Source organism: Gastrolobium bilobum, unplaced genomic scaffold (genome assembly GCF_033153095.1).
Source record: "Gastrolobium bilobum isolate Gb01-03AN ecotype WA unplaced genomic scaffold, APGP_CSIRO_Gbil_v1 utg30358, whole genome shotgun sequence".
Taxonomy (NCBI): Eukaryota; Viridiplantae; Streptophyta; class Magnoliopsida; order Fabales; family Fabaceae; genus Gastrolobium; species Gastrolobium bilobum.
Window position 1 is genome coordinate 30,752 of NW_026895514.1, and position 19,751 is coordinate 50,502.

The 19,751-nt window shown below is 33.4% G+C and overlaps 2 protein-coding genes across 3 annotated transcripts; both read left to right on the top strand.

Moving 5' to 3' along the window:
- The first annotated feature begins 304 nt into the window (after positions 1-304).
- Positions 305-4,988, top strand: LOC133314908 (protein STRICTOSIDINE SYNTHASE-LIKE 3-like). 2 transcript variants are annotated; one of them, XM_061516454.1, is made up of 5 exons: positions 305-791; positions 2,563-2,666; positions 2,799-2,844; positions 3,744-3,911; positions 4,457-4,988. In XM_061516454.1, exons 1-5 carry the CDS (start codon positions 463-465, stop codon positions 4,857-4,859), a joined length of 1,050 nt encoding a protein of 349 aa, XP_061372438.1. In that variant the 5' UTR covers positions 305-462; the 3' UTR covers positions 4,860-4,988. The 2 variants fall into 2 exon arrangements, with proteins under 2 accessions (XP_061372438.1, XP_061372429.1); XM_061516445.1 differs by having other exon boundaries at positions 2,563-2,844.
- A 3,371-nt stretch (positions 4,989-8,359) lies between these two features.
- LOC133314890 (replication factor C subunit 1) lies at positions 8,360-19,485 on the top strand. The gene is made up of 22 exons (XM_061516418.1): positions 8,360-8,422; positions 8,580-8,693; positions 9,321-9,785; positions 9,866-9,933; positions 10,160-10,235; positions 10,309-10,370; positions 10,466-10,617; positions 11,107-11,237; positions 11,346-11,534; positions 11,619-11,740; positions 11,824-12,031; positions 13,735-13,788; positions 14,403-14,572; positions 15,197-15,287; positions 15,900-16,081; positions 16,186-16,225; positions 17,022-17,146; positions 17,526-17,598; positions 17,700-17,792; positions 17,876-18,110; positions 18,663-18,719; positions 18,825-19,485. Exons 1-22 carry the CDS (start codon positions 8,420-8,422, stop codon positions 18,968-18,970), a joined length of 2,856 nt encoding a protein of 951 aa, XP_061372402.1. The 5' UTR covers positions 8,360-8,419; the 3' UTR covers positions 18,971-19,485.
- The last annotated feature ends 266 nt before the right edge of the window (positions 19,486-19,751 follow it).

Below are 19,751 nucleotides of genomic sequence, written 5' to 3' on the forward strand. Positions count from 1 at the left end.
AATCACAATTAAACTCTTCACCTCTCTCAAAAAACAAAAATTTAATAGAAATAGAACCCAAAATTTTTCCATATGTGTTTTCACCAATTGGTTTGTATTCAGCCATTTTAGACGAGGACGTTTGGTAGAAGATAAATTTTTTTTTATTCAAAAATTTCAATTTTTAAAATTATAATTTTTACGTTCAGTTTATAATAATATTTAAAAATTTTAAAATTTAGAAAAATTGAAGAATCTAAATAATACCAAACCCAGGAACTACCCATTACCAAGCGAATGCCTCACCTACCCACCTTCACTAGTGTAAGTCCAAACCAAACCAAAAATATAGGACACTGTCTTCTACATTAAATTCATCTCCTACTCCTCCTGATTTTTTCAACGCAGAAGCTTATCTTTTATAAACATTCACGCCCCCTAGACCCTAGTCTTGAAGCTTTCATTTCACTCTCTCACTTTTCAATGACTCTGGCTCGGGGCTTCGCCGTTGTGATCCTCTTGTTTGCTCTTTATTGTGGGTTTGACCCTTTTGGGCACAGCCCCATAGCAAGCTTCCCTGATTTTGAGGCCAAAAAGGTTGACATGCCCGCTTGGTCTGAGGTTCCTACAGACCAAGACAAACATAACTTGTTGCAAAAATCCGAGGTTAAGTTTCTGAACCAAGTTCAAGGACCAGAAAGCATTGTCTTTGACCCTCTTGGTCGTGGCCCTTATACAGGTCTCGCTGATGGAAGAATTTTGTTCTGGAATGGTCACTCTTGGGTTGACTTTGCTTATACCTCCCCCAATAGGTCACAATTCAATTTCTTTTCTTTCTTTATTCTTTATTTTCTGCGTTCTTAGATTTTGCTGTGCTTTTAGGTTGTTTTAAGGGAAAACTTCAAAAACAGTTTTCTCACTTGTCAGTTGACTCCTCACAATTTTTTTGAATCTTTTATATCTTTATTTAATTTTTTTTTATCCTTTACCCTTCTTATTTAAAGTTTTTTTATCACTTGCCCCTCTTTTTTAGGAGGTAAATGATAAAAAATCTTTAAATCAAGCTAAATAATTCAAAATTTTGAGAGGGGTAAATGATTATGAGTATTAAAGAATAATATAAATTATTAAAAAGACTCTCACCTAATACAAGATTTTGGATTAAAGTGATTCTTTACATGGTATCAGAGTTTCAGTGACCACAAGGTCACTAGTTCGATCCTCATCACCCCCACTTGTGTAATTAAATAAGATAAGCATAAGGTAAACCAAAAATTGGGTTTATGCAATAATCCACGCTTCAAGGTCAAAGAGCTCTTGCGTGAGGGGATGCGTTAGAGAATAATATAAACTATTAAAAAATCTTCACCTAACATCTTAAGATTTTGGATTGAAGTGGTTCTTTACAATTAGGAAAGTTACAGGATTTTTTTGTTGTTGAAGTTTTCCCTTGTTTTAATGAGATGCACATATATCATAATAGAGGAAAGTGTGTGTAATTTTAAGTACATAAACTTAGGTTCTTCTAAAAGAGATAAACATAAAAAAGTGTGAGTCCCACTAAAATAAAAAAAAATAAAAATGTGGATTCCACCTCTTTGTATTTATCTCTCTCTTAAAAGGACTTAAGTTTGTGTCATTTAAAATGACATACCGTAATAAATACTACTCCCTTTGTATTGTATGTTACTATGTTTTAGTAAAAACTTGACTCTTATTGTATACTTTTTCATAGGTGTTGGCTTTGGCTATTATTTAGAGGGAAAAATAAAAGAGGTGGATGATGATAGCACACTTGGATTGAGAAATATTTGAATGTCAATAAAAGTTGAAATCAACAAATTTGTTTACTTGTTACAGATATGATGATATGTGTTGCTTCCAACTGTTCCAAGATTAAGATGTTACTATTTCTACCATCTATATAGTTTATAATTGTAGATCCTTACCACAATCAGGGAATAAAGTTGAGTTGGAAGTGCAATCTAGACACTTAGGTTAGAGGGAATTGATTCCAATGTACAGAAACTTCATTGGATCTTAGCCAAATTTAAATTTTGAGACATTCATTTAGTTTCAAATTGCAATTATCTGCTGATTTTGTAGAATGAACAATTCTTTGGTCAAATGGTAAAATCAGATTATTAAGGATGAAAAGTAAATAATTAAACGGCCTAATTCTAATATATCATAACTGCATTCATAAATTAATATGATGCCTGGATTGTGTTCTTTATTTGAACTTTGAAGATGCTAATAGAACTATAAATACCAGCAATTCTTCAAGCCTTTTTGTTTCTTACTCTGATTTTCCACTCTAGACTTCATATTCTATCATACTGTTAAGAGATCCTGTGTCCTTCTGACATAATTGACGGACTTTACATATTATAGTCTCATCTTTTTAAAAGTTTGAGCACAATTCGTTAAAGCTTGTTTTGTGACTACTGAATTTAAAATTTTGGATCAATGGAGTCCTGGCTAAATGTTACTTTTTTCCTCATATACTATGGCTATATATGTTTGCAATACCGTATGATGAAATGTTAATGATTTTTTTTTCTCTCTCTCCATTTTAAACAGGTCAGAACTATGTAATCCTATAGCATCTGCGACACCATTTAGTTATGTGAAGACTGAGCATATCTGTGGAAGACCTTTGGGACTCAGATTTGACAAGAAAACAGGTGATTTGTACATTGCAGATGCATATTTTGGTCTGATGACGGTGGGGCCCGAGGGTGGTTTAGCTACTTCTCTTGTAACTGAGGCTGAAGGTGTGCCACTAAGATTTACTAATGATGTTGACATTGATACAGAAGGGAATGTTTATTTTACTGAGAGCAGCGCTAAATATCCGAGGAGGTAGGATTTTGTTGTTAATTAGTAGATACTGAGATTGCAACTTCTAGTAATTGTCACCATTTTTGATATAAGAGAAGTATTCAAAGAAAGTTAAAGTCTCTGCTTTGTTTGTTATAATGTACCACTACTGAAAACTGGTGCCATAAGTAGGAATGTTGAACTCTTATTTTCCTATGCATCATACTACAGCAGTGAAGGGCATCACATTACTATTTGTTGTGGTGACAGCATGATTTGGTTGGGGAAAGCTATGCTCATGCTAGTCAATAATTGAAGTAAATCCAAATGACTACAATTAATTTATTTGGTTATTTTTCTTTCCAAAACATAGACTGTTAAGAGATGGCTTGTTGCTGTTTGACCTAGTGTATGTAGTGGGTATTATTGTGTTAATTTAATTTATTGCTGCTATCACAATTATCCATCTTCAGAAGATGCTTCAAAGCTCAAGACTGGATAGGCAAGTAATAATACTGATTGAGATTTGATGTCATTTTCTTATTGATTGTCTAAGCAGGAGTATGAAAAAAATAGAGAAGCACATTGGGGAATTTGTGGGAGGTGTATGTAGGGCATCATCATAACCTACCTAACCTGCATTTGTAGGTTCAGTGGAAGTGCATGATATGTTATTAAGTACCATGGTTTAGCTGGGATGAGTATATGAGTATTGACTTCTATATAAGGTCTCTATGCTTAAACATGCTTTTTGTTTGCATGGGATCCTTTGATTTAGGGGAAGTTAAGCCCATTGAGCATCCCAATCTGATGTAGTAACTCAGGTGTTAGGTCTATGAAAAGTCATTGCCTTAAAGATTTGGAGCTTAGAATTCTGAAATACTGATATTGTATTGCTTCATCTGTCTTGGTTTGTTGGTTCTGACATAATTTTTGTACAGGAATTTCATCCAGCTGGTGTTTTCTGCGGACGATACTGGCAGGGTTTTGAAATACAACACTGTCACTAAGGAAACCACTGTTCTTATGAGGAACATTCAATTCCCAAATGGAATTTCCTTAAGCAAGGATGGTTCCTTCTTTGTCTTCTGTGAAGGGATTATTGGCAGGTGAATCTAATAATCACGTAACAGCTTTCAACTTTTTCTATTTGCAGTACCCTTTGTGGAGAAATTCTTAATTGCTATCAGAGTAAGAAAAATATGTTGTTTTATAATATTGAAATGTGTACCACTTCAACTATGTGAGTCATCACTGTTTCCCACTTACTATATTTTTTATGCTATGGTTGAAATGGTGCACATTTAATGTTCAATAAGGGGTGCCTAAGAATTTCTCCCTTTTGCGCAGTGTCTTTCCTATGTACCTGTATATGAGCATGCGTTATGCTAGAGTCTGCATAAGGTTACCATTTCCCTAGTTCTTGTTTACTCATAGTCCGACACTAACTGATCTTTCTAAGTTGGAAACAATGCAAATTCAGTTTATTGGCTGTTGTTATTGTTGTCTGATAGCAATTAAACTACACTAGTCAGTAATAAATCTTTCTCTTTTTTTACTCACTTTTGTCTGAACTTAAACATGTTATAAGTCCTATGTTAGAACTCATGTTAATGCAGGACTTACTTTTTTTAATATCATTATTATTTTGTAGGTTACGTAAGTACTGGCTGAAAGGAGAGAAAGCTGGGACTTCAGAGATCATGGCCATACTACCTGGATATCCTGACAATGTGAGAGTCAATGAAAATGGTGATTTTTGGGTGGCTCTTCATTGTAGAAGGAATATGTACACATACATTAATGGTCTCTACCCAAACATTAGGATAGTCATACTCAAGCTTCCTATACCAACAAAGATTCAGTACCTGTTTCAAATTGGAGGTAGGTTGAATGCAGTAATTGTGAAGTATAGCCCTGAAGGTAAACTCCTTCAGATATTGGAGGACAGTGAAGGAAAAGTTGTTAAAGCAGTGAGTGAAGTGGAGGAGAAGGATGGTAAACTTTGGATGGGAAGTGTTCTCATGCCATTTATTGCAGTTTACAACTTGACATGAAGCAGATCAAATTCTCATCCCCCACCCACACACCAAGGTCTTTATTTTTTTTACCTTGAATTCTCAGTTTAACAAGTTGGTTTTTGCCTCAACTTTGTCAATAATGGACCTCAAATTCCCTATTGAAATCCCGAGTTGAGTTTTGCTTCCACATTGCCATTAATGCTTACTAGCTGCCCAGCAATGAAAAAATGAAGCGAAAATGTATAATGTGATCTCTTAAAGATATTACGTGTTTGGTAAAAGTACAAACACTGGGGAAATTTTTTTACCAGAAAAATACAATAACCGGGAAAATGGTGGGCAAGGTGAAAAAGTGATTTTTTTGGAAAAATTAAAAAAAAAATTGTTTGGTAGGCCGAAATATTATCGAGAAAATTTTGGTGTAAAATTGGTATAAATTTGAGTTTGATGGGGAAATCAAAATATCACCATCAAGGTGGTATTCTGAGGTGGGCATTTTCCTTCATTTTTATATTACAAAAATATTTTCATCAAATATTTTTTCCTAGGCAAATTTTTCCTACTCCATACCAAATATGGTCATTTGTGAATTTCATCTACCACTTTCTTAGTATTCTAAAAAAAAAATCCACTTATCAAACACCCTCTATAGTGTTTGATTTGGTTCAAAAAAAATTCATTGATAAAAATTGCTGTCTAAAGTGGTGAAATGGTTAACAAGTTAACTTATTTTATAGTTTAATAAAGTGTTCTAAGGAACACTATAGTTTAAATTTAAGATCTATAAATTTATTTTATTAGAGAGTACAAAATGGCATGCTATTTAAAGAGTGAGTCCTGTTGCATCTCATATGGATAAAAGGTTATATTTATCTTATGTTGCATAACATAAATAAGTTTTCTATACACACAAAGTGAAGGTGGGTCTCACATTCATTTTTTTCTTTCCTCTTACATGTGGATCCCATTTATAATTTTATTTCTATAATATGAGATAATTATTTTCCTATTACATAAAATAAATACAACCCACGGTTAAAATGCTTCAACATACGCTTAAATTTTTTCTAATTTTATCGGGCCACCCAATGTTAAACAATCGGGGACCTTTGGCCTCCATCTATTTTTTTTTTTTAAATTCACTTTTTAAGGAAAAAAAAAAATTAAAAGCTGCTAGTGCCTTCCTCAATTTGGCCAGAGACAAGGGTGTCAAAGACTCAAAATAGTTTTGGTTTTTAACTTTGAAAATAATATATTGCTGTTTTTGTCGTGAAAAAAAAAAGAATTTTGGAAAATATCTTTATAATTTAAAAGTAAAATTTATCAATATATTTAAATAAAATTCTTTTACAAAGCCAGAAAATCAGTATTAAAAATTAATTTAAATTAAAATATTTTACAAAATCTAATCTATGGACCCTGGTTTATGCGAGCAGCAATTTCTTTTTTTTTTCTAAAAGAAGAAGCTGACAACACTTAGGGGTGTAAATGGGTTAGGCTGACTTACAGGGACTTACGGCCTTGTCTATATTAGGCCAGGTTTGGCCTATTGCAAATAGTAAAATAGAATAGGCCTAGACTTTTAAAAAAATCTATTTAGAAAATAAGTCATATATTTTTTGTACATATCGGGCCTATAAGCCTAAAGACCGGCCTATATTATATTATTTATTTTAAATAATATAAATAAAATTATTATTTTAATAATTTTGAATAATAAAGTAATATTATTTTAATTATTCTTTTAATTGTTGAATGTTTAATAGACTTAAACAGGCTAACAGGTCTAGGTCAAGACTTTTATTTTTAAATATAGATTATGCCAAATTTATAATTTAGGGCCTACACAGGCTAATAGGTCAGGCCATACCCAATATTTTTTAAACAGATCTGACATATTTAAGTCAAAGCATAGCCTAGCTTATTTACATCCCTAGCAACACTTATGATAACCTGAGCCGATTAATTCATTTTTGACCTGGCTCTTTCAGATCAGGCTTGTCACTGAACCGGTTGGACCGGACGCCACGACCTCACTGGCTAGGGGTGTGCATGGGTCAAGTCGGGTCAGGTTTTTGTGCTGACTCGACCCAACTTGATTTTTATAGGTAAGGTATTGTGACCCGACCCGTTTTAATTTGATCCAAGTCAGGTTTGACTTGGTTTGAATTTTTTTGAACTAGTTCAGAACCGATTCGAATCTGACCTAACTTTGTTTCTGAAGTGGGTCTGACTTCGTTTCTGAAGTGGGTCACATCCGACCTGACTCGTTTTTGACTTTATTTCAAAACATGTTTTTAATTTAATTTTTTTATAGTTATTGATTTATTTTTTAAACTCATGTAATTTAATTATTTGTTTGTTTTAAAATATATAAATTTTATAATAAATTTGATATTTGTTGAATAAATAAAGGAATGTAATTTTAAGCCCCTGCACATGTGAAGCAAAATTAGTGAAAATTAATGAAAAGTAAAGGATGAGAGAACGCTCTTCCCATCTTAAGATAAAAAATCACTAATTTTAACAATGATATATTATAAAATTACATAATGTCTACTGATAGAAAATTCATAAATTCAAACTCAAATTTTCAAATTAAATTAAATTTAAAATTTCTAACAAAATTATTTATGTATTTTTCACAATACTAAAAAATATCATATTTTCGATGAAATTTCCACGTTGCAAATAACGAAAATTTTATCACAAAATTATTTTTTCGTCGGAATACTTTTTGTCGAAAAGCGACGGAATTTTTTCTTTAATGAAAATTTTTACAAAAATAAATTTTCTATCGAAATTTTGTTTCCTTCAAAAGTTTTGACAAAAATGATTTCCTCCATCAAATGTTTTAAACGAAAAAAGAATTCTGTAAAAAATTTGGACGGAATATTTTTCGTTCAAAATTTCGATCGGAGTGTTTTTGACGAAATTTTCGACGAAAATTGTTTTGAGGGAAATGTTTCATTCGAAACTTTCGACGAAATTTAGATTCTCTAAAGAATTTTGACAGAATATTTTTTCCGTTAAAATTTTTTATCGAACTATTTTTTGTCAAAAATTATACAAATTTTTTGACAGAAATGTGTTCCGTTGAAAATTTTGATAGAAATATTTTTTATCAAAAATTTTGACGAAAATATTTAGTTGAAAATTTTCGATGAATATGTGTTTCTGTAAAAATTTTGACGAAAATTTTTTTTTGTCAAAAAGTTTAACGAAAATGGTTCTGTCAAAAACTTTTGCCAATATTTGAATTCTGTAAAGAATTTTGATGAAATTTTTTCCGTCAAAATTTTTTGATTAAATGTGTTTCGTCAAATTTTTTGATGAATATGTGTTTTTGTGAAATATTTTGACAAAAAAAATTTTAAGTCAAATTTTTTTACAAAAATATTTGTAGTCACAAATTTTGATGAAAATATTGTGAACCAATTTTTTCACACCCTACTCGCAGCGTTGTTCCTTCCCGATCAGGCCCTTAAATTTTTTTTATTTTTTTTTTGAGTAATATCAAAGTTAGCACAGTCACATTCACAGTTACACACTCGCGTAGCTCAAACAACGTTTCTATTCTCCCGCCTCTGCGAAAAATGGTAAGTTAGGGTTCTTGCTTATTCTCTTTCTCTTTCTTTTTCTCCTCTTCGCTTTTCAATAACAACTAGTCCAGGTTTGGATTGATTGTCTTCTTTGACACTTTGAAATTCCTTATCTAATTTTTTTGTTTTTTTTAATTTAATGTTCGAATTACAGAGTGATATAAGGAAATGGTTCATGAAATCACATGACAAGGAAAAAAATGCCGGTGGCTCCAAGCCTTCTAATCAAGCGAAGTCTTCCCCTGATAAACCCCAACCGGCGAAAACGGTGAGTGTTGTTACGTTTTTTTAATTTTCTTTCTTTTGTAATTCACGTTGATGATTTTTTTATTTTTTTAATTTTTTTTTTTTTTGAATGCAATGTGTCTGTGAAGTTAGAGTCTAGGTTTAGTTTCTGAATTCAATGATTTAATGGAAAAAGGGGGCTTGGATGAAAAACAAGTAAATTTGAAGAATGCCAGAATACTGGTTCGTGCATTCTTGTCCTGGTGGCTTGTCTACATTGACTACTGATTCAGGATAATTATTGTTGAGGGTTTGTTTATGTGTACTAGTTGTAGTCATTGCCTGGCGAGTTGGTATTGGTTTTGTTTTTCAACTGTGTATTGTCAATTTTTTAATAATTTACCCGAGTCTATAAGCGAATGGGTTCTGGTTAAATGGTGTTGAGATATATAGTCCCATATTAATTGTGTGGGCAACTAATGTGGCCTTTATAAGGCCTTGGACACTCCCACCCTTTGAGCTAGCTTTTGGGGTGGTGTATCCCAAGGTTCTTTACAAATGGTTCCCTTGATGGGTTTCATTAAGAGTTTTGCAATTCAAGGAGCTTATTGTCTTCTTAGGGCTTAGAACTAGTTGGGTATTTGAGTATTAAAAAAATGTATTTTTGCAGGTGCCTGTAGGTCAAGAAAGTTCAGGGAGGAGGATAACTAGCAAATATTTTAATACTGATAAAAAAAAGCCAAAAGATGAGAAAGAAACGCAGGAGCTCCCTGCTAAAAGAAAGAATATGAAGGACGGTGAGGAATTACCGGAGCCCCGTCTTTTAAAAAAAATTCATGAAGATGATGGAGGTGACTCTGTCTTGCCCACACATAAAAAGAAGTTAGCTGATACCACTCCAACAAAAAAATTGAAGAGTGGATCAGGTAGGGGGATTCCCCAAAAAGCCGCAGATTTGGAAGAAAGTGATGAAGATGATGACAAAGATGTTGTGTCTCCCGTTAAATCTGGTGGAAGGGGTCGTGGTGGAAGGGGAGCATCAACACAATCAACTGGTGGGAGAGGTAGAGGGGGTGGTAGGGGTGGATTTGTGAATTTCGGAGAAAGAAAAGATCCTCCACACAAAGGAGAAAAGGTTCAAACTTGTCAAGCATTGGATCTATTGATTGGAAATATTGTCTTTCCCAATACATTGAAACTTCTTTTGTGTATCAGGAAGTCCCTGAAGGTGCTCCTGACTGTTTAACTGGCTTAACTTTTGTAATCAGTGGAACACTGGACAGGTATTTCAGTCGATATGTTCTATACAGTTCACAATTTTTTCTGAACTTGCATGAGACAAGACATGGTTTACATTTTATTGCTTCCTCATCTTTTATTCCCCCCTTTTCCTGTTATTTTTTGTTATTGTTTAGGTTCTCTTTCTATTCAGAGTGTATAGTTCATAATTATTACATCTCATATTTCACAATCTTGAGTATTTATATTTTTACTTTTGCATATTGACAGTTTGGAACGAGAAGAAGCAGAAGATTTGATTAAACGCCATGGTGGCCGTCTCACTGCATCAGTCAGCAAGAAAACGGTTATACAATTCTTTTATTCAATTGTAATAGAGTTTATGTAATCAACATGTGATTAACATCCTTTTTTTGCAGAATTATCTCTTATGTGATGAAGATATTGGGGGACGGAAGTCTGCAAAAGCCAAAGAGCTAGGGTTAGTATTCTTAGATTTATACTTTTACAAGGTATTTTAAATAGTTTCCACATTTTACTATCACTTATGATTCTTATTTCTCTTTCATTATATAGAACTTCCTTTCTCACAGAGGATGGGTTGTTCGATATGATTCGTAAGTCAAAACCTGCAAAAGCTCCTTCACAAGAAAAATACAAGAAATCTGTGAATAATGCTGTTGCATTAGCATCCCAGTCAAAAGGTCCTCCGAAAGCAGAAGCCAAGGGTAAGCCCTAATAAGCATGTGCTTCTATTTTATGGTTTTATATTGCTTGGGTTGTGTTTTTTATTTCCATTTTATGGGCCCGTTTGGATGGGCTTTTTTTAGTCAATAGCTGCTTTTTTTAAGGGAAAAAAAAGCACTTCTACTACAAAGTCCGTTTGGATATCTGCTTTAAAAAAACAGAAGTCACAAAAAAAGCCAAAAACCTGCTTTTCTTGGAAGGTAAAAATTTTAGCTTCTAAAAAAAACAGAAATCAAAAGACAAATATTTTTTCTTTCAAAAATCAAATATTTTTTAAAGATCTATATAGCTTCAGCTTTTGTAAAAAACACTTCTAAAATAAGCAAGCCATAAAAAGTCCTTTTTTTACAAGCCCATCCAAACAGGATGAATTAGCAGCAGCTCTTAGAGTTAAGTTGTTACATCTTGCAATCAAAGGGTGTTTGTTTATTTATATGTTCTGAGTTGCATTCGTTTATTAACAAATGCAGTCTCTATATCTTCACGCTCACCTTCTACCAAAGCCAAGCTGAAGAAAGCAACTACTGTTCAGTCTTCTTTGATGTGGACAGAGAAGCATCGACCTACAGATCCAAAGGATATCATAGGGAATCAGTCACTTGTATAAATACTAGTCTTATTACCAGCTTTTGGTGGTGAAATTTTATTCTTCTATATGGCTGAATTTGGATAATCTTTTTTCGTTTTCCTAAATGTAAATGGTATACAGGTTTCCCAGCTTCGAAATTGGTTGAAAACTTGGCATGAACAATTTTTGGACACTGTTAACAAAAAACAGGGAAAAAAGAAAAATGACTCTGGTTCAAAAAAAGCTGTCTTGTTAAGTGGAACCCCTGGTATAGGAAAAACAACTTCAGCAAAGTTGGTCTGTCAGGAGCTTGGTTTCCAAGCCATAGAGGTGGCAACATTTCTTTCTAAATTTACATATTTGGCAAAGGTATTTCATCATCTAGTTTCTCTTACCTGTGTCCATATATTTAAGGTAAATGCTAGTGATAGCCGTGGAAAAGCTGATAGCAAAATTGTAAAAGGAATCAGTGGAAGCAATGCAAATTCTATCAAGGAACTTGTAACCAATGAGGCCCTTGGTGTTGACATGGATCGGTTGGTCTTTTATTATTATAATATGTAAAATTTGTGAATCCATAAGATGCACCTTGTAAAGTTTCTATAATTGTAAATTTCAGGTCAAAGCTTTCCAAAACTGTGCTCATTATGGATGAGGTTGATGGGATGTCAGCTGGTGATAGGGGTGGTATTGCTGATCTTATTGCTAGCATCAAGATATCAAAAATTCCTATTATCTGCATTTGCAATGACCGTTACAGCCAGAAACTGAAGAGCCTTGTGAACTACTGTTTGCTCCTTAGTTTTCGAAAGCCTACAAAGCAACAGGTCTTTATGTGCTTATTGCTTACTAAAAAATCATTATTTAAATTAGGTCCTTTTGTTGCTTTCTTTTCATCCAAATCATATGGGTTTGTTTCAGTTCTGTTTATTTTGCTTGTGAAAACATTAGGGATACCCTCCACCAAATGATTTATGGTTATTTATATGCAAGATATTAGAGAGACTTTGTCAGTTCTCTAAGAAGTGAGTCTTTTAATTGCTTGATACTTTTGGGGGATTGAAATACCCTTTTCGTGAAGGCTATACCTTATTTCTAACATATCAATGATTCTTCTTCTTTTTTTCCTTGGCTGCATTATATTACTTGACCATGGAACAAGAACAAGATTTATTTTATATTCTTTTTATTGATTTTGAAATATATGCTTTCTATTAGTTGGACTTGCTGAGTTCTTGAATGTTGTCAGCTCAAATATGAACTTTCATGTCTTTTGTCTTCTTATGATATTGGTGTTCCATGTACTTCAACTTGTGTCTTTCTTAAATCTTGACTATTTTGGTATCACAAAGGATCTTAACCTTGGAATAGTTATCAATGATCTGGTCTATAAATTTATTTTAGTTTTTTGAGCTCAAAGCTAATGAATTCAATAATTTTCTACTAAAATTCATTGGTTTTGTTTGTTGCTTTGAACTGGGTTTTCTATTATGATCACTTAGTTTGGCTGTACTGTTATCCATGAGTGAATCTGGTTAAAACCATTAAATCAAATATAAAAGAAATTAAGAATATATATATATATGTATACTTTTATATGTACATATAAACGTATGTATGTACGTACAAACAAATGTATGTATGTATTCTCTCACCCTCATTTTTTAATCTAGCTCCTAGGTGAATTATCAAGTTTTGGCTTCATATTCTAACAAAGATTATGTGTTGCCCGTTGATTAAAGGCCAGGGAGAAGATGGTTAAAAGAAGTGAAGATAGAGTTAATGAGAAAATAGAGTGAAGGGAGGCTAGCCAAAATATGAAAAGTAATTACATTGACGACTTAATGATAATTGGATAGTAAATGAAATAACTCCAGCCATATGAAACTATTCAGTTTGATATCTTTTGCTTCAACTTTGGAATCATTTAAACAGTTTTGGGGAGGGATGCGGGAGTTGTTGGTGGTTACTTTTTTGACATGATGATATGTTACTGGTTATCCCGTTTTTAACAACCCACCTCTTCTGAAAGTTGGGGTGTATAATCAACATTAATATCAACAATACCTTTATCCTAAATTAGTTGGGGTCGGTGATCAATGAACCGAAATAAATAGCAATAAGAGATTGAGGAAAATAAGAAAAATAAAATAAAAGAATAAAATAAAATGAAAATTAAGAAAGAAAAGTAAATAAGAGAAAAAATAACTAAAACAAGAAGAAAAAAGTAAATCAGAGAGAAAGATAAATAATTAAATAAATAAATATAGGGAACAAGGACTAAAACGGGGTGTATAATCTGAATAAAAAAATAATTTGTTGGTTCCTCATGAAAGTGATTATTATTGCTGCTCAATGACACATGGTCCACCGTATATGAGGGTCTAAGTGGCTTAATTTTTTATTGAGTCTGCATACCCTAGAATGCAAGTATATGCTTTTAGTTTCTGAAGTCTGCTAATTGCTTAACATGTTAAAACAAGTATGCTGAGATGTTGGGGTTTTGAACTGGATATTTTATTTATGTCAGATGGCAAAGAAGTTTATGGATGTTGCAAAGGCTGAAGGGCTTCAAGTTAATGAGGTGATTTCCTGATAAATTACGTAGTTCTATCTTAAATCCTGAAGATTTTAACTGTAATTAATTGTGTGAACTTTAAGGGTAATGAGTTACTTTGAATCATTTATATCTGTCTCTTAAGAAACTGTAAAGTTTTTCATTCATATTGACTAACCTAATAGAGGGCGAACCAGAGCAGTGGTAAAACTGTTTCTTTGTGACTGAAAGGTCACAGGTTCGAATTCAGAAAATAGTTTCTTTGCAATTATTTGCAAAGGCGGTTGCGTACAAAGATTGCCCTCACCCCACACTCGCTAGTCGGGTGTAATTAGGGAGTGGTTTTTTTTTTTTGTAAAGCTCCTTTTGGGTCCCTCACAAAAAATATGGTCTCCATTTTCGTCTCTTACAAGAAAAAATACCTATATTAGTCCTTTTTAGGGACTAAATTGGGTCTTCATTGAATTTCTGAGGGACCTCATTTTCAAAGAATTGGAATTGTAGAGGGACCAAAAGTTGACTTTTTTTTTTAAGGGACAAAAGTGGGGATCATGTTTTTTGTTAGGGACCCAAAAGGGGCTTTACTCTTCTTTTTTGTGTACTAACCTATTTTCTTGAATCATTCGCTGAGTTTGTTTAAGATTGCTCTTGAGGAACTGGCAGAAAGGGTTCATGGAGATATGCGCATGGCACTAAACCAGTTACAATATATGAGCCTCTCCATGTCAGTTATCAACTATGATGATATTAGGCAGCGCATGCTTACCAATGCAAAGGATGAAGACATTTCACCATTCACAGCTGTTGACAAGTATGATATTTATATTATCGCTATACTACACTTAAAACCATGCTTTACTGTCATATTCTCTTAAACCATGCTTTACACTACAAGTATGATAAATTTGGTACATTGCATGCAAAGCAAATACAGGACTCAATTGGAGGCAGTATGGACTTTCAAGTTTCAAGTAGTAATTTGATAGGATAAGGACTCAATTGATAGGGTCTCCGGGAAGCAAAATGCACTTTTATTCCATAAAAAGCATTCTTTATAAATAAAACATGGTTCTCTAACTATCTTTTTGTTCCAGACTACTTCCAGTCAACAATTGTCATTCTGGACAACAACACCTTGTAATGATTGTATTTTCAATTAGCCAGTGTTTGAGGATCCCAACTTCCATTTCAACTGTTGATTGGTAGTTGCTAGTTGTTGAGTTGTTTCACTAGTTTGCTTTGTGATATAAATGCGGATATGACGACATTTATAAGGTTTATGATAAGTTGTAGATCTGTGAATTCATCGTCATTTCATCAGTGGTTCAGTGGGCTCTGCATGACAATAATTTCATCTTTTGAAATCGAAAGCATCAATAGTCCAGAAAGTTGTGTGTCTGAATTAAATTTCTTGCTAACTTCTCTTATTGTGTAGGCTTTTTGGTTTTAATGCTGGGAAGTTGAGAATGGACGAGAGGATTAATCTCAGCATGAGTGATCCTGATCTTGTTCCTCTTCTTATCCAGGTTCTTTAATTCATTCCATTTTTTTATAACCTAGTTTGTTTGTAATTGTTATCTGTGAAGGCCAATAGTATGACGAAATTGGTATTTAGAGTTTTTGATACTACTAGTTGCATTAACCTCATTCAACTTTGATATACCGAATCTCGCTTCACATCTTTTAATTAACTTAGCCATATATATGTTTTGTTTTAACCACTTAACTGATTAACAAAAGTCACGCATTGGCTGATTAAAATTAAATTTAGTTGAAATTAAAATTATAATAATACCACTTAATGTACCAATTGTATACTAGATTAGCCATTTTTATAATATATCTAAACCTTCCATATGATAAATTGATCTTTGCATAATCTTCTTATTCATGAATTGCTTCAAAGGAAATTTTTAATAAATTTTATTTGTGCCTGCATGTTTGCTAATGTGATTATATTTTGATGTTGGTAATGGTGATAAATTTTCATTTATTTGGAATTATCTGGATGTTCAAAACAGCCTTTGTTGATTTCATTTTAGGTAGGAGTTTACTTTTACTGCTTGATAGCGATCCATATTTGATTGTCTTTAATGCTGCTAATTATATTTTCATTTTCCTGGCATTATATATGGCAGGAAAATTATATTAATTATAGACCAAGCTTGGCTGGTAAGGATGACAGTGGTATAAAACGCATGAACTTGATTGCCCGTGCTGCTGAGTCTATTGCTGATGGGGATATAGTGAACGTACAGATTCGCAGATATAGACAGTGGCAGCTCTCTCAAACAAGTTCTGTTGCATCATGTATAATTCCGTATGTAGCCTTGTCACTGCTCTGCAAAATAATGAGATTTCCTTGGTGGATTTTGCTCCATCTAGTTGTTCATCCTTTCTCCCCCTTATCTGTCTTCGTTTCAGAGCTTCATTGTTGCATGGGCAAAGGGAAATACTTGAACAGGTAAAAATAATTTGTCTAGTACAAGCTATTGCAATATGTCCTTCCCTCTTCTTCTTTTTTATTTTTCTTATTTATTTTGGGCTCTGGGTTTTAGAAAATGTCTTATATACACAGTTCTTGAATTTGAATCATAGTAGTTAATTGTGCCGCAAGCCGCGCCATATGGGCATTGCGGCGCCTCTCCGCAATAAACCGTGCCGAGCTGCATCGGAATGCAATAGCGGCCATTGCGATCGCATTTGCTGTCATAAGGCAAAATGTCAATTTTGTCCTAAATTTAAACGTGTACCAGAAAAAACTTAAGGGTTTTTTAGTCTATTTGCGTTTCTCTCTGTCACTTCTGCTATCTCTGCCTTTAAAAAATATTTCTTTTTGTCATTATTTCTGTCATATATCTATTCCACTATTTCTGCAACCGCAACCTGCTATAACGCTATAGCGCTTTTCAGGTTGGCCGCGACATGCCGCAATCCGCATTTGATAACTATGATTTGAATGTATTATATGTCCTTATATTAATCTCATACCCAGTGTTTTCATATGAGTAGGCAAGACTTCTGACATATTCTGATTGCATTACCTGATCTAGATGCTTGGTTAGAGATATAAAATCATACATGAATCTGCACTTAATAACTTAAGCTTTTAGTCGAAGAGTCATGTAAGGTTTTATATCTTGAGTAGTAGTTATGTATGGTGTTCTCTTTCGGGTGATAATTGTTTCTGCTGGTCCTTTTCATTGAACTTGTCTGGTTTTGCTTTTAGCTTTGTATGACAACTGGCATTATATCTGCAGGGAGAACGAAATTTTAACCGGTTTGGTGGGTGGCTGGGGAAGAACTCGACAATGGGCAAAAACATAAGGCTTTTGGATGATCTGCATCTTCACATTCTTGCTTCTCGTGAATCTAGTTCGGGAAGGTAAATATAATTTCAATATTTTACCTTTAGTTTATCACCATTTCTCATGTATCTAGGTCAGGAAGTTTAATTTCATCTGGTGACTTCCTGAATGCTTCTGTCAATACTTGCAAATTATTTGCAAGTCCTCTATGATTTTGGTATGACTGGTAAGATTTTGGATGGAAACCAAGTGCAGCTCAAAGCCTGTGAATTTGCTCAGCTGTCAATATGTTCTTGATCTTTAATTGTGTTGAACATTAAAGTCAATCTCTGGTCTGTATGTGCTTATCTATTAGGGTTGGAAGTTTTAAGTCAAGTAGACTTTTAGAAAGCAAAGATCTTCATTGCAACAATGTCTAGTGGACTCATTATGATCATGTTTCATTGAATGGTGTAGGGATACTATCCGCTTGGAATACCTTACTCTTCTTCTTAAACGATTGATAGAACCACTGCGAGTCCTGCCTAAGGTCAGAAGTATATCTATTACATTTAGTTTTAAGTATGTGGAATGTTTTAAGCTGAAATGCTATATTTTTGTTGAATCACATTCGTTTTTGGAAATGATCAGGCTGAAGCTGTTCAGGAAGTTGTGGAATTTATGAACACATACTCGATCAGTCAGGAAGATTTTGATACTATAGTAGAGTTATCAAAATTCAAGGTTTCTTAATTATATTTGATGTTGTGTCTCTACTACAAACTGCTCTCAATCTCAGGTTAATTTTTTTATATTATATGCGTCAGGGTCATCCTAATCCCCTAGATGGCATACAGCCTGCCATTAAGTCAGCCTTGACAAAAGCATACAAAGAGCAAAGCAAATCTCGGATGGTTCGGGCTGCCGATCTAGTTACTCTTCCTGGAATAAAGAAGGTTCCCAAGAAGCGAATTGCTGCTATTCTAGAACCAGCTGATGGAGGGGAACAAGGTGAAGGTGACACCTTGGACGAGAGTGAAGAAGAGAACACCTCTGACCAAGGTTGTTAAATTGCAATATGTATCATGTACCGTGAATCTTATCGAATTTTAAGATACAGAAATATAATAAAAAAATAATTTAGAAATATATATTAAATTATTTCTTTAATTATTTTCTTTATTAATATAGATTTTTCATATTGATTTTTGAGTTTAAATCACAAATCAAATCTTTATTTTATTTTCCTTAATAATAATGATTTTTTAGATTTTTTTAATTTAAATTATAAATCAAATCTTTATTGCTTTCTTTTTTTATATTAAAAATTACAAATTTTAATTTAATTTTCGTATCATATCATACACGATTTGTATCGTATTGTACAATACAGTATCGTATCGCCCGATACAAACCTTTTTCTGATACATTCCACGATACGCATCGCTGCACACGTGAATTGTATTGTATCGTACGAATCGTATCGTGTATCGTATGATTCTGATAACTATGTCTCTGATGCAGAGGAGTTGGACAAGTTATATGTGCATTTTTTATTATTCTGCTTATATTAATTGATTGCTTTTTTATATATATATTTTTATGATGAGTTAGAAGGCACCACCACAGGCGATAAGCTGCAGTCAGAACTTCAAAGTTTGAATTCAAATGGTAGGTCATCATATGCCATTAGCTTGTTGGCTGATTGGAATTTCAGGTGATTTATCCTTAAATAGACAAGCATAGTTGATTTCTGATCTGTATTTGTGTATGTAGCCATGAAAGTACAATTGGAGTTGAAGGGAACGGGAAATTCAAGTTCCCAGAAGACATCTGCTGGCAGAGGTAGAGGTAAAGGTGCATCTGCATCTGCACAGAAGGTTCCTCAAACTTCAAGGGGTACTTCAAAAAGAAAAAGGTGAAGAAATATTAAACAATATTTCTTTTATGGGGACCACTACTTAGTAGAGTTGTAGAGAACCCTGCCCTTCATGAAATTGATGTTAGGCCTTCATAATTTGAGTTGACTTATTGTAAATTTTCCAAGGAGGATTCCATGAAACATGGATTACTTGTGGTGGCCCTGTTTTTTGAATGCAGATGATGTCTTCATTAGAACCTTGCATGCTACATTATAAGAATTTCTGGATTTGGCTTTAACTCTTTCTTCCCTGATATTCTGTGCATGATGTTGCCCGGGTGACCGATTTTCCATACATATTAACATTATCACTGTGCTTAACTAAATGGAAGGCCTCTAACACTTTCTGCTCAGGATTTGGATCCTTCGAATGAGGGGATCATTTTAAAGAGTTAATGTATATTACTGTAAGCTGTTGATGAGAAAATCGAATTGATTATCATATATTCATGATTTGTTTTGTGTTTGTACTTATATAAAGTCCTTGTGATGATCACAAATCAACCGTTACAATTCTGCAATTTACATGCTAAATAACATTCTTCAAATCTACATGGTCAACAATTATAAATGACAGATGTGCCTAGTTCTTGGTGCGTGGTTGGAGTGAGCTTAAGACTAGGAATGTCACTCATCGACTCGAATTACCAACACCAATTTCCCTCCTCACGATTGAGTGATCCAGAGATCAAAGTTATTGTTATTATGGTTGCAATCCACTGTAAAGAGGCAATGAACTAATCATTTTTCAACTTGTATTTTTGTTTCGTTTTGGTATATGA

Coding starts and splice junctions, on each gene's coding strand:
- LOC133314908 (XM_061516445.1), top strand. CDS start 463: ATGACTCTGGCTCGGGGCTTCGCCGTTGTGATCCTCTTGTTTGCTCTT. Junction 2,845..3,743: donor AGCGCTAAATATCCGAGGAG/GTAGGATTTTGT, acceptor ATTTTTGTACAG/GAATTTCATCCAGCTGGTGT. Junction 3,912..4,456: donor TGTGAAGGGATTATTGGCAG/GTGAATCTAATA, acceptor ATTATTTTGTAG/GTTACGTAAGTACTGGCTGA.
- LOC133314890 (XM_061516418.1), top strand. Junction 11,741..11,823: donor CTTGGTGTTGACATGGATCG/GTTGGTCTTTTA, acceptor TGTAAATTTCAG/GTCAAAGCTTTCCAAAACTG. Junction 16,226..17,021: donor AAAGGGAAATACTTGAACAG/GTAAAAATAATT, acceptor TTATATCTGCAG/GGAGAACGAAATTTTAACCG.